Source organism: Patella vulgata, chromosome 7, assembly GCF_932274485.2.
Source record: "Patella vulgata chromosome 7, xgPatVulg1.2, whole genome shotgun sequence".
Classification (NCBI taxonomy): domain Eukaryota; kingdom Metazoa; phylum Mollusca; class Gastropoda; family Patellidae; genus Patella; species Patella vulgata.
The window spans coordinates 8598459-8613273 of record NC_065885.2 but is presented as its reverse complement, the minus strand read 5'-3'; the positions used below and the strand labels follow the sequence as shown (position 1 = coordinate 8613273).

The window sequence follows — 14815 nt, the reverse complement described above, 5'->3', positions numbered from 1 at the left end:
ATCAACATCAGCAGCAGCATCAACATCAGCAGCAGCAGCATCAACAACGTCAGCAGCAGCAGCATCAACATCATAGGCGGCAGCAGCATCAACATCATAGGCGGCAGCAGCATCAACATCATCATCAGCATCAACATCATCAGCAGCAGCAGGATCAACATCAGCAGCAGCAGCAGAAGCAGCATCAACATCATCATCAGCAGCAGCAGCAGCAGCATCAACATCATCACAAACAGTGCTCAAAAACACTTAACAATTTAACCAATGATAAAAACATATGTGAATGCATTAATCAAAAAGATCACAAATGTTAAAAGTAAAAGTAGTATGAGATCTTCCTGGAAGAGAATAAACATACAATAATCTGTTAATAGGAAATTGATTTCACCTACCTCAGTAATCTCTGTTTTAACTGGATATTATTTTGATCTAATGTCGTATTCAATATTTGATTTTCTGTTCGTTCTTCTGTCGCTTCCTGAATATCTTTGTGGAGTTTTTCAATCGTTTCTGACAAATTCTTCTTCATCATTTTCAACATGGATGAATGGCCGAGGCTGGAGAAAAAACGCTCACCAATACTTGCCCGATGTGGAACACTACAACAGATGAAATACAAAACAACCGGTTAGAAATTCAATAATCTTGGTGTCATATGCCAATCTGATTAAAATAAAGATCTATATTTTGTTTCATTTTTTTATACTTTCGATGACCTCTACTACATGAAGATCTGACTGGTTGTTGTGTGAAGGTCGTGACGTCAGAGGTCATACCAGCGGCTTTTGACCTTATGACGTTATCCATTTGATTAACCAATCAGTGTTGATGATTTAGTGGGTTACCCACAATTCCATGCACCTCCTGCCAAAAACTCGCCGTAACAGATCGTTTCATTGACTAATCCCTCACATCATCCAGAACGCGGCTTATATGACAACTCTTCCAGATACTAGTGTAGTAAACAGAATTTTGAACTATAAAAACACGAAACGAAATAGGATCTGTGTTTTAATCAGATTGTCAAAACAAAGAAAAGGAGCACAATTATTTTTTAAATTCTATGGAACTCATGGCAGAAAAAATTATATATTATTATAACCTATTCGTAATCTAATTAATGAATATATATCGATGGGATATTTAGCTCCGAACTGATTAAAAGCCGACAAGATATTGATTCAAACTTGTCAAATCATTGTAATTCTGTTTTGAATTGATTGATTTGAAACATTCATGGGATACAATTAGTTTTTTAAATTCTATGGAGCTCATGGTAGATAAAATTATATATTAAAATATTTATGGTACCTGGTTTCTGTAACACTTCTACCAAGGAAGAGAAGGAAGAACTGTTGCCATAGTAACGGTAATAGTATATGATCGTACGGCGTGTCCATGGCCTGTAACGCCCAGCGATAAATATTTAAACGATGTAAGGCTGGAGCATGTTGTAACTTTAAATTATGTATAACATTCTGAAAAACACACAAACAAAAATATTAGCTAATTATCACGGCAGTTCTATGAAAGACAATTATACTTGGTAACGATAGGGAAACTTTGAAAAACATAGCTCTGGTTAAAAGATAGCTCTGATTATTCTAGGTGTTCGGTTACTAATTTTCACTTAAACTGTACAAAAATACGAGGCCTTCATTCTATTAATGACGTGTAATGATAATCCCTAGATCTGGCTGAAGAAAATGATCATTCTATTGTTCAAACATTTTTCACAGGCGTCAATGAAAATAGGTAGATCATTTAATTTTTCTGGAGTAAAACTTTCTCAAACAAATGTTTCAGCTGAAATATTGAAAATTTCATTACCCTACTCCTTGTCACATACAACTGGGGATTCGAAACCACGTCAGTTGACTCAATGACAGGCTTTATGATACAGCGTGCACATGCTAACCATTCAGCCATCCAACCCCCCTATCCTCTTATCGTTATCAAGCACATATAATCAACTGACTAAGACAAAATACAGCCCATATTTTTGAAAATGTAGAAAATATTACCTTTAAAGCTTGATCAACTGTAATGGTATGATTTCCATACAATTCTTCTTGTAACGATGGCCAGATTCGTGATCCAACTTCGTAATGTTTCTCTAGCATCAATATAATATAGGCTAACCACACAAACTCTTGACTTGATGATTTCTCTAGAAACGAAGGAAGATATACACCGGACGATATCCAGCTTACAACAGAAGACATCACGCCTTGTTGACCCGATTCTTTTATTAAGTTCTGAAATAAAAAGATGACATATTATAGGGGAATTTAGTATTCGTTGGTTTATGTACTCCTTATATCGATTTTCAGCTGCCAAGGGATCTTTTACGTGTACACCAATTTTTTACACAGGAGCTTGGTTTTTTCATCCCATCCGAACGACTAGACAGCTGTCCTGGTCAGGCCCTCAATCCTGCACCACTGACTAGGTGGGACCACACTAGAAAATCCTGATAAATTTGATCGGCCAACGCTGGGAGCAAACCCGCAACCTTCAGGTTGGTGAGCCAGCACCTTACTCACTTAGCCATCGTGGCTCCCCCAACATAAAAACCAAACAATCAAACTGACTAAAGCCATATGAACTTCCATGTATTCAAATTTACGGAAATTCTCGTAACGTATTCATCAATTTCAACAGAGAAATATAATCTGTTTACTTACCATAAAGCAATCTTGAAAGATGGCCTCTACTTGAGGTATTAAACCTTCGAGTGTGAAGGCTACCTCAATCAACTTGTTCAATATATAACAACAATTTCTGGAAACAAAATAAATACAAAAATAATCTCACAACCAGAATATTATTATATTTTAATATAGCAAACATAGTTATAATAGAGGGAAAAACAGGACAGACTGTTGACATTTATCTCAAGTGTCTCCAGAACCGCACTACACACAAAACAAAATCAATACACAACCTAGATAGACATTGCAAGAAATAAACAACCAATATCAAATCAAGTGAATGAATTTGTGGGCAAGGTGTAAGTGTGCTGTCCACTGTACAGGCTTCACTCAAAATGATAAAAAGATTACGATTTATAACAAAGACGTAACAGAAATAACGCAACCATTCTTGACAGTGGTTGCTTCTTGAATGGCGATAGTTGTGCTCCATAACTTTCATCAAGTTTTCTATCTTATATAATACGAACGATTATTTAGATGCATTGAACTCCAGCTGTTGTTGGATGCTATATAACCACGAGTTTACTGACAGTAAAAGAGACGAGAGGAGCAGTGACGAGCAGAGACAAGCAGAGGCAAGCATATGGACTCACCGGAGTTCAGCTGCTGCATTGGCAGAAGAGGGGAATGGTTATAATATAGTCATGTACTGTGTTTATGTGTTTATGTTTTATTGTTTATGTTCCTGGAGTGTTTTAGTTCCTGTTTGATTCATGTTCCTGTTGTATTTATGCAGCTGTTTCATATTCTGTTCCCGATGTAAATAAATCCTATATTTAAGAAACTGATCTCTGTTATCACTAACAGTGTTACATAGTCTGTCAGTTAACATCATGAGTGAGAAGGTCAAACAATAAGGGCGATAATCTGGATAGAATATAGGACATTGATAAAATGTAACATAATTGTTTACCTATATAAAATATAACTCACCTGTCCTGATACCATCTATTGATTCTAGTTACACCTCGAACCCAGAATAATATAACTAGCTGAGATTGAAATAATTCTCTCTTTTTACTTACTTCATTCTATAAATACAGTCAAATATAATCTTATCATACAGTCAAATATAATCATATCATTCTACAGTCAAATATAATCATATTCTACTAATACAGTCAAATATAATCATATCATTCTACAGTCAAATATAATCATATCATTCTACAGTCAAATATAATATCATTCTACAGACAAATATAATCATATCATTCTATTAATACAGTCAAAAATAATCATATTATTCTACTAATATAATAATAATAATGATATGTCTATTTATTCAGAGCCAAATCCACAAAACGTGAAATATAATAATAGTAATAATGCATATTATGTTTAGCACCTAATTTTCACCTGTCCATTCACCCCACACTAAACCTGTGTTCTCTTTGTCCCACCCTTCACTTCAACCTGATTTCTCCCCCACCCCACCCTTCAAACAAGTCTCCTTCCCTCTCCTATCCCATCCAAAAACCTGTTCTCACCCCTTACTCTACCATACAATCTGTGTCCTTGCCACCACCCTCAACCTTCACCCAGCCCTACAACCTGTCTTCTCCCCTCCCCCAACCTACCCTACAACCTAACCCCACCCTAGAATCTGTCCCCAACTCTGTATAACATACAAAATTACCTGTATCATGGTAATAAACTGTATCGTTATGTTGCCAGGGAAATCAGACGTTATCACAGATTTCGCCATTTTATATAACGTTTCATCAGCCCAGATAGTTGACTGTAAAATCTTTATAAATCTGCTCAAATATAAAATAAATATTATATTATGTATCTATATCATATCAATATTTATCAAGCATCATCAATATGAACAAAACTTTTAGGCTTAGCTCCGCAAGACACAATGTTTCACGGCTAACAATCTATCATCACCATTTAAATCAATACAAGCCATAAATGTGAAAATATTTCAAAACTAAAACCTAAAATGTCTTCAGGTTCAAATTAACAACAGCTTCTGACAAACTGTAAAAAGGAGACTCATCCCACTTCCTGATTTATTTCCATGGAAACATAAAAGTTATTAAAGGACAATATTGGTGTCAGCCATTATCAGATAATTTATGTGATAGAACTGTTTAAACACGATCCAAATATAGTTTTAACACAGAAATAATTGGATCTGTTATCGCTCGTTACTATCAGACAGTTATATAGAAGGATAACTTGTGTTTTCCTTTTGCTTTCATCACTTCCGTTTCTTCAAATGTTCATTACGCATCTATTGTAGCAATGATCTCTGTGTTAAAATTATATTTGGAGCATGTGTAACCAGTTCTATCACATATGTGATAATGGCTGACACCAATATTGTCCTTTAAATACGAGACAATTTTATGGATACACAAGTACTGAGTTTAATACTAAGCGACGTTTGACGAGGATACTAATTAGCAAAAGGCACAACTATAGGTTGTTGTGTAGTAGAAAGTTTCATAAAGATAAGTAGAATTTCATTCCAAACCACGACGTACAGAATAAAGCCACTGGTTTTAGCCATTTGTTATTTATTAGCACAAGGTTTGAAATATTATCCTCTGTACAAACCTTTCATTATCTGTTAAATAAGCTGGACTGGATAGAAAATAAGGACAAACACAGTTTAATATGTGTATTACAGCAGTGAACTGGTTAGCAGTGACTAGAGAGCCCAGAATATCAAGTCCCTTTTCAACAAACTCCCTTGCACTAAAATATAAAGAAAAAGCAACAATTACGATGCATATATTTTCAAAAATCAATCAAGATAGATAATTCATAAAAAAAAATTACATATTTTATTTCAATAAATAAAAAAATAAACATTTTCCAATATTTTATGCTAAACTCAAGGATATATTACAATATATGTGACCGCGTATATCAAAGTGAGTCGGAATATGCAAAATCTAATTTTGGACTAGAGACAAAATAAGTGAAAATATTGATTTTGATCGACATTGAGATTTTCACAAAAATGAGTCTATAAATATACTATCTATTGACACAAAAGATCAAAATAGCAATAAAAGATTTTAGAACACCTTTATTTGAACGTTTTGTAAGAGTACCGTATTCTTAAATCTGTCCTATTTGTTAAAACTCTTGGCGAAATTAGTTATTTTTCTTCCAAAATCAGACAAATAATAGATAATGAATAAATTATATATTTCATTTAGTTGACAAATGAAAATAATGATCTGCAAACACCATAACATATTCTGATATCGTACACTAAAAGAATACAAGGTCATATAACAATCACCCTACTAAAGTAGTACACCTTTATTTAATGGGTGGGGTTGGATGGCCGAATGGTTAGCACGTGCTCATTATATCATAAGGTCTGTCATTGAGTCAACTGCCTTGGTTTTCGATTCCCCGGGTGTACATGACGAGAAGTAGTGATGCCTGTCCAACCTTGTGGGTTTCCTTCAGATCTTCCAGTTTCCTTCCACTTCTGTCTCGCTACCTGTATGTATATGTCATCTTGCCTGTGTGGGGAGACACGGTGGCTAAGACGCTAGCTCGCTAGCCTGGGGGCCGGGTGATCAATCCCTGCATTGGCCGAGAAAGTTCATTGTGAATTTCCGACATGGTTTCCCCTTGTCAGTGGTGCAGGATGGGGGGCCTGACAAGGACAGCTGTCTAGTCCTTTTGGATGGGACGGAAAACTGAGGTCCCATGTATACATTGCCATACACATAAAAAATCCCTTGGCGGTTGGAATTCGATATAAGAGTAGGCCATAGTGCTGCTACCCGGGCAAAATTTCTCTTAAAGCACACTGTATGGCATATGCCTGTCTTCATTATCCCAGTCGGAGCAGAATAGTAGTACGGTAAACCCCATTTTATTTCATTTTCATTTCTTACCTGTGTGTTTTACTGGACATGAGTAAACCAAGATAACATGATAATGGATTCTTTTCTTTTATTCCTTTCACGATCGGTAACAGCCAATCATCTTCATCTAAATGACACGGTTGAAAATCACTAGCCAATCCGTGATTATCTACTGTAATACTATGGAAGTGTAATTTGAGTCTGAGTGCCAGATCCCAGGTCCAGTTACTCAACTGTTGTTCAATCGTTACATTCTGTCGAACTACTGATGCTACCTAAAATATCAAAATATTTATACAGATGTATTACAGGGCAATATCAGAGGATCATCCTTATTGCAGGGCAATATCAGCAGGTCGTCCTGATTACAGGGATCTATCAGGCGGTCATCCTTATTATAGGGATCTGTCAGGTGGTCATCCTTATTACAGGTCTCTATCAGAGGGTCGTCCTTATCAGAGGGTCATCTTATTATAGGGCTCTACACTGTAATCCAGGTATCATTTAATCTTGTGTATCTAGCACAAATTTCTTTCACATTCGTTTAATATCCAATCTTTGTTTAAAAAATTTGTAAAAACTGTTTAAAATCACCATAAATCGTTTAATTTGTACTTCTGTCCAGTTTAAAGCTGACAAACGATATAATTCAGTACACGTACCTGTCTGATTCCTTCTGCTATAAGTAAACTATAGTTACGATTACTGATATATTTACGATAAGCTTCGACGATCAGTAGTGCCACCTGTCTGTGTATACGTAGCGGTAATATCATACCATGCTGTAATATAAACAACCTTGACATTAATACATCATTATTCAAACATGGTATGTACCTTCTGTGGAAGGCAATCATACTATAGTGTCAGATAAGAGAGCAACCAGCGTAAGGGTCCTTAGCAGTGGGAGGAAACTGGAGGACCCGGGGAAAACCCATGAGGTCGGACAGGCAAACCTATTCCTTGTCACAAACAACTGCGGAATCCAAACCACGCCAGTTGACTCAATGATTGACAGACCTTATGATACAGCGTGCACGTGCTAACCATTCGGCTTTTCAACCCCCCTGACCACTACCAATCATGGTACAATAATATAATATCTCAAGTCGTCAACCTATTCTGGCAAACTGATGTTAATAATCTAACAGTATTATTCAGACAAACTGTTGATTGGCTTACCAAAGATTTGTTCTCTTTTTGAAGCAAATTTAGAGAATTTTATCCAAGAACTACAACTCTGCTAATAATAAGGTGGATGATCCCTATTTATTGTATGATAAATTTGGTTTAACATCCCCTTTACACTAATCAAGTCATTTTTTGACTAATCAAGTCATTTTTGACAAATCAGGTCATTTTTTGACTAATCAAATCATTTTCTGACTAATCAAGTCATTTTATTTCAATAATTTGCAAGGATTTTTTTTTAGTCATATGAAGAAACACACACACAGCTAGACACTTACCTGTGGACTGACATCCCAGTTAAGATTTGAAAGAATATGTCGAGCGAGTTGATTTTCACGCGAGGTTAACTCACACTGTAATAACCACTGTCTGATGACCAACATATCAGGATCCGTGGGACGACTCTGATGTAGTGGCAACTCACGAAATAAATATACCGCCATCTGAAAACAACAATAATCAAATTTAAATCCATAAAGATACTATGTCAAATTTATAGTCTTGTTACAGGTTATTCAGAGAAGGGAACTGAAAATTGTCCAGTTAAAAACTAGTTTTCTTTCATTTCTAGATTCAACTATATGACTGATTTTAAAGAAGAATAATGAAAACTTACTGATCCACTCTGTTTCATATTTTTACGAACTGATTGCAGTAGAACAGAGAAAGTATATGGATGTTTCTCTAAGATTCCTGATAATAATTCTCTACCAACTTTAGAACAAAATTCACGTGTATGATCACAAACATAGGCAATCTGAAAAAAATCAACAACTATCACTGTAACCCAGATATCATTTAATCTTGTACATCTAGCACTAATTTCTTTCCCATTCGTTTAATATCAAATCTTTGTTAAGTAGGTCGTAAAAATCGTTTAAAATCACCAAAATTCATATAATTTGTATATTTGCGTCCAGTTTAAAGTTGGCGATTCAGTTTTGATAATGAGTGTCCAATTTACAAGTGTTTAATTTATCGATCACTGTTAAAAATAAACAACCCAATTGATTATTGATGTATAAGGCCTAATGATTAATTTTTTAACAGTGATTGAGAAATTAAATACTTGTAAACTGGACACTCATCAAAATCAATCAGTCAGCTTTAAACTGGACATTCAATGAATATTACAATAGATATCACTGTTATTCACAACTTCACTGTGATACCTCGGTCAACACCTAAAGTGGGATCTTATAAACCTTATAAACACTATCCCACTCGTTGAATAATATTTCAAACCGTAATTATTCATTCCAAACATATTCCTTTCAAACCCTCTTCACAGCCATCATTTTTATGGACTATATGTTTCAAAATTTTTAAATGTGTATCATTAATTTCAAAATTTCATCCAAAACAACTGTTCGATTAAAAATAAAAAAAGAAATAATAAATAAGTAAGTCATTTATATGGCACAATTTACCCAGGATTCCTGTTCAGGTCAGCTTAAAATTATCAGGATTCAGCGATAGACATTGCAGTACCACACAAGCATATAGAGAGGTCTGAGAAGACATTTTTCCAAAGTCCATTATCTTGTGGAACTCTTGTGGTGAAAAACACCACAGACCCAAAACACTGTATCAGAATTATTTGAAGTCGAAAATCTTGCCGAATGTATTTATTTTCAGAAATCCAATATCTTGTGGAACTCTTATTTTCAGAAATCCAATATCTTGTGGAACTCTTGTGGTGAAAAGTTCCACACAAATGCCTCCAAACCTTGCCATAGGTGTTAAGCGAAGACTGAAATAAAGTACCTGAAAGACCTCGACTGTTATACTCTCTATAAAATCTATTTCTGTTGTTGGTCGACTTTCCGCCATGTTAGCAAACGTTGTGAGAAGATAAATTGTTTCAGATGATTGAAGCGTCAATAAATTATCCACCAGCTGATTTCTACTGTTGGGATCTAAAAATAAAAACAATGAAAATAATACCAGATGTTTAGTAACTTGGTATCAATAAATAAAAAACAGGATGAGGGGAAGCCAACCAGATGTCAAAATTTCTTAGATAAAAAAAAATTAGCAATAAATTTATTTGTGGTTGTGACAAGTCACCTCACATAATTAAGTACCATATAATTAAGTACCATATAATTACATATTATCATTAAACATACATTATGCAAGAGCAAAATCTGTCTATTGCAAGTCTTAATTTAGGCTTCAGATGTTATAGAAATTATAAATTAGATTTTTATTTAAACTACAAGCCCAAAATCGACTCTGTAGACCCACGGATGGCTCGGCTACAGCTCGGATTTAAATAGGATTTCACTTATCAATTAATTCAAATATGGTGCATCCTGATGAGAATACGTCAGTTAGATCGAGGCTAAATGATAGAGTGTACTTAGCGAGGCCGCTGTAGAGCGTTTCCGCATGCCATTGAAAACTTTACTTGATAATCGAGATATGTAGGTGGAGTTAACGCCTGTCAATCAAACGATCGGCAAAGGCGAAGGCACATTTCACTACCATTTCTAGTCAAATATTACAACGATGATAACTATGTTCAGAATAAAGTAATTTGACTGAAATTTTCAATATATTCTTCTTTCATCATCTACTTTTGAACTGTTATAGCAAGAATGGCCAATTCTCTATAAAAATCTCCCATAATGTATCTTTAACAAGCCTGGAAATAAGGCACCTGTCACAGACAATGTCAGGCACAGTTTCAGGCTTTGTCAGCCACAAAACCTATGGTGCCTGTTATTTTGTCCGGCACAGATTTATCTTTTCTATTGATATTATTAATAAATGTCCGACACTAAGTTGAAAATGTCAGGTACTATTTCATAACTGCCTGACATTTTGTCAGGAACATCTAAAACCATTATTTCCAGGCCTGATCATTAATGACAATACCCTTCCTCCTATGCTTCTAATGTCCAAACAGAAAAACAACATTGTTTTACAATAGAGCAGATCAAAATTACTGCCCCGTCACCCGTCTTATCTATACAATTTTTTCTGTAGCAATAGCAGGATGACTTTTGTAAAACATATTAAAGGACCTAAATCGGTAACATTTGGGACCTAGAAATTGACACAAATGGGTCGCAACACACATAATAATGTAATAAGAATGTATATAAACTGATTTACATAGAATCGTTTCTATTTTTACTGTAATTTCTAATCAGTTATGTTCAGCTAAATACGTCAGAAGTTTCAATCGAATGGCAATCTCTAGCGTCTGGTTATTCCAGTCTACACCAATAGTATTTATTTCAGATGCTCTCCAGGTAAGAATATGTCGTCACTATCTGACACAACTTGAGGAATTTGTCTAGCCTCGTTCTTCGAGACCCTTGTTACAAATGGCGCTGAAATGCATTATGATACACGATACGTGTACCAATGGTAAAATGTTTATTTTGTCTTAAATATTGGATATCAGAAGCCCATCATTTCCCAGTAAGATCACAACATCAATGTTGATTTAAATTGACAAATAATTTGTGTTTTTATGTCCTATTTGTCTGCACTGACTAGGCTAATGAAGATGGGATTGACATTGAAAACAACATTATAACACAAAGAAGGTGTACGACCATCTGTGTAACGTGGGGCTTTCAGATTAATCTTTCAAACAAATCAAGACCAACCTTTTAAATACTCTTTACATTTCTCAACGGTTGGCATCGAATCGAGATCTAGTTCCTGACCTTGACCTTGATGTAGTATCCATAGTAACTGCCACATACTGTTAGAAGATACACAAGTAAAAGGCATGTTGGCCATAAACTGCCACGAACCCAACCTGAAATTAAATAATATGAAGTTTTAGATATAGGACTCCCATTTCTACAGGAATCCAGCAGTCAAAAGAGTTAACAGTATAATCAGCGTAGGACCATATACCACAATATCGTCTGTTCAATAATTCATCTAAATGTAGGGGATCACAGTGGCTAAGTGGGTAAGACGCTGGCTCAATAGCCCGGAGGTCGGGTGTTCGATCCCTACGTTGGCCAAGAAAGTTCATACAGATTTTCCGGCGTAGTTCCGCCTTGTCAGTGATGCAATACGAGGGCCTGACAAGGACGGTTGTCTAGTCGTTCTGATGTGACGAAAAACCGAGGTCCCGTGTACAGATTGGCGTGCACGTAAAAGATTCCTTGACAGTTGGAATTCTATATAAGACTAGACCGTAGTGCCGCTGTCCAGGCAAAATTTCCCTCATAGCACGCTGTATGGCTTATGGCCGTCTTTATTAACCCAGTTCGGAGCAGAGCAGTAGGATGTTAAACCCCATTTCATTTCATTTCATTGACCAATAACATCAAAAACAATTAAAATAAAATACAAATTCTCTAAAGTTGATAAATAAATAACAGAAAAGGACAAAATTTGAACTAAAGGTAAGAGGTATAAATGAAATATACTATAATTATTGTATGGCTAACTTGAACAGAAACGTAAAATATCTCTGATTATTCGTCAATAGAATACAGCGGTGTCAATCTATGTTATTATTCACAACACAAAATAACCAGAAATGTTTAATTCATTTAAAACAAAAAAATAAACAAACATAAATAAAATCTTCTGTCTTCTAACAACTCAAAAAATACAAATTATGAGTGACACATAAACTACTCACATTAACACATCATCAGCACAACTAGGGAGAGAGAGAGAGGAGAAATATGTACTCATTAATATCATACTGTTGGTCTCTTGAACGAGGTTATACTGTTGGTCTCTAAGACAGGTCATACTAACGGTCTCTACAACAAGTCACACTACTGGTATTTAGAAATGGTTATACTGTTGGTCTCTATAACAAGTCATATTGCTGGTCTCTAGGGCAAGTGGTACTGTTTGATTAGGGAAACAGAATTAGTGTTGGTCTCTAGGACAAGTCATCCTGTTATATTAGGGGAATAGAATTAGTGCTGGTCTCTTGGGAGGTCACACTATTGTTATGATAAAAATGGAATTTTCCTTCAACTTCCAGTTCTAAACTGTAAAAAATTAAGTTTAATATGCAGGAGAATCCATCCAGCTACTTCATAAATACTAAATATAAGTTCTGTTCAATCAGAGCATTGAGTATAAGAGAAGATATTATTTGTTTGTAAGGAGCATTATGATTGGTTGAATAAATAAACTTACTTTTGAGCTGTAAGTATACAGTAAGTAGCTCTCATAAAGAACTGATCAAACTCGGCCTGAAGTCCGTCTGCTACAGATCGTGGTTGTAGTAAACTCGTTTTATAATTCTCCCAATGATTAGATACAATCGCCACCGTCTCTCTACAAAAATATAGAATACCCTGATGATATTAAAATATATAATACCCTGATTACATTAAAATATAGAATACCCTGATTACATTAAAATATATTAAAATATAGAATACCCTGATGATATTAAAATATAGAATATCCTGATTATATTAAAATATAGAATACCCTGATGATATTAAAATATAGAATATCCTGATTATATTAAAATATAGAATACCCTGATGATATTAAAATATAGAATACCCTGATGATATTAAAATATAAAATACCCTGATGATATTAAAATATAGAATACCCTGGTGATATCAAAATATAGAATACCCTGGTGATATCAAAATATAGAATACCCTGGTGATATTAAAATATAAAATACTCTGATGATATTAAAAAATAGAATACCCTGATGATATTAAAATATAGAATACCCTGATGATATTAAAATAAAATGCAATGGGGTTTAACGTCCTACTATTCAGCTCCGGCTTGGCTGTGTATTTTTATTTAATTGATTTATAAGAAGGATGCCTTAGAATTAAATGCAAGGAATTATATAATGGGGTTTAACGTCCTACTGTTCTGCTCTAACTGGGCTAATGAAGACGGGCGCATACGGCATACAGTGTGCTATGAGGGACATTTTGCCCGGACAGCGTCACTATGGCCTAATCTTATATCGAATTACAACTGCCAAGGGATCTTTAATGTGCACAAAAGAAATTAAATGAATTATAACGGGGTTTAACGTCCTACTGTTTTGCTCTAACTGGGCTAATGAAGATGAGCTTTGAGAAAAATTTTGCCTAAGGCTTACTCTAATATTGATTTCCAACCGTCGAGGGTTTTTGCACACCATTGTGTACACGGAACCTCGGTTTTTCGTCCCATTATTGATTGGTGTTGAAAACATTTTAAAGTGCAATATAATAAACTGATATTCTAAGAGAGGAAAAGATGACGTCATGAAATCTATATAGTAATGGAAAATTTAATTGATTAGTCGATTTTAATATTTTTGAAGCAATGGAATTTTATATAAAACAACTAATTATGTATGGACCGAAAATCTGTAGTTGTATTGAGTATGGACTGTATATTAGTGTGGCATATATTTTTCTTTGAGTGAAGAATGGTGCAAATAGCCTTCAGTAAAATGTGGAAAGGGGGTGCTCAATTGTCAGTCAGGATTGTAATCAAGTGACATGGAATTCAGCCATGTCACAGTTCTGCCAGTCCCGACAGCTGAGGTGGTGTGAGTAGAATCCGGACGTATTTTAAGTAACAAATATATTTCAGCTGTCATGATTGGTTTAGATATTTTTAATATGCAGTCAGCACATGCATTGTACTACGAAATTCTCCCTTTCACTCGATTGACACTATTTTGGGAATTGAGAGAATTTAATTCCAGAACGTTAAATCGAGTATCCCCAAATTGATTTCTGGATTTTTTATGTAAGTTGTAAATTATTACCTAATCATCTTGCCGATGCGTTTATTGAGTTGCCGATATCTCGCCATACTGTACGTCTGTAAACCACGACCTAATAAATCTATCCAACACGTACAGAACGCAAATATCTTCAACATCACACTTTCATTCGTATGACTTATATCGTAGAATACAGAACCTGAAATAAACAACACATCCGTTACTACAATAAATATCACAGAATACACAACCTGAAATAAATCATATCTTCACAGAAAACAGAGTCTGGATAGTGACAAATTATCACCATATAAAACAGGGCTTTGTGGATGGCGTGATCTTCGTTTGATGTAACA

At 34.9% G+C, this 14815-nt stretch overlaps 1 protein-coding gene across 1 annotated transcript in view; it reads right to left on the bottom strand.

Annotated features, from left to right (window-relative positions):
* The window catches only part of LOC126828094 (ectopic P granules protein 5 homolog), a 51118-nt gene that overhangs the window by 26045 nt on the left and 10258 nt on the right, over positions 1-14815 (bottom strand). Inside the window, exons 10-24 of the mRNA XM_056102378.1 lie at positions 14502-14658; positions 12896-13036; positions 11383-11537; positions 9524-9675; positions 8373-8513; positions 8035-8199; positions 7228-7347; positions 6596-6840; positions 5289-5429; positions 4357-4477; positions 3651-3748; positions 2688-2784; positions 2025-2258; positions 1312-1478; positions 393-599 (exon numbers count right to left, since the gene is read on the bottom strand). Of these exons, the coding sequence (XP_055958353.1) occupies positions 393-599; positions 1312-1478; positions 2025-2258; positions 2688-2784; positions 3651-3748; positions 4357-4477; positions 5289-5429; positions 6596-6840; positions 7228-7347; positions 8035-8199; positions 8373-8513; positions 9524-9675; positions 11383-11537; positions 12896-13036; positions 14502-14658 (2341 nt within the window). The remainder of the gene's footprint in view (positions 1-392; positions 600-1311; positions 1479-2024; positions 2259-2687; positions 2785-3650; positions 3749-4356; positions 4478-5288; positions 5430-6595; positions 6841-7227; positions 7348-8034; positions 8200-8372; positions 8514-9523; positions 9676-11382; positions 11538-12895; positions 13037-14501; positions 14659-14815) is intronic.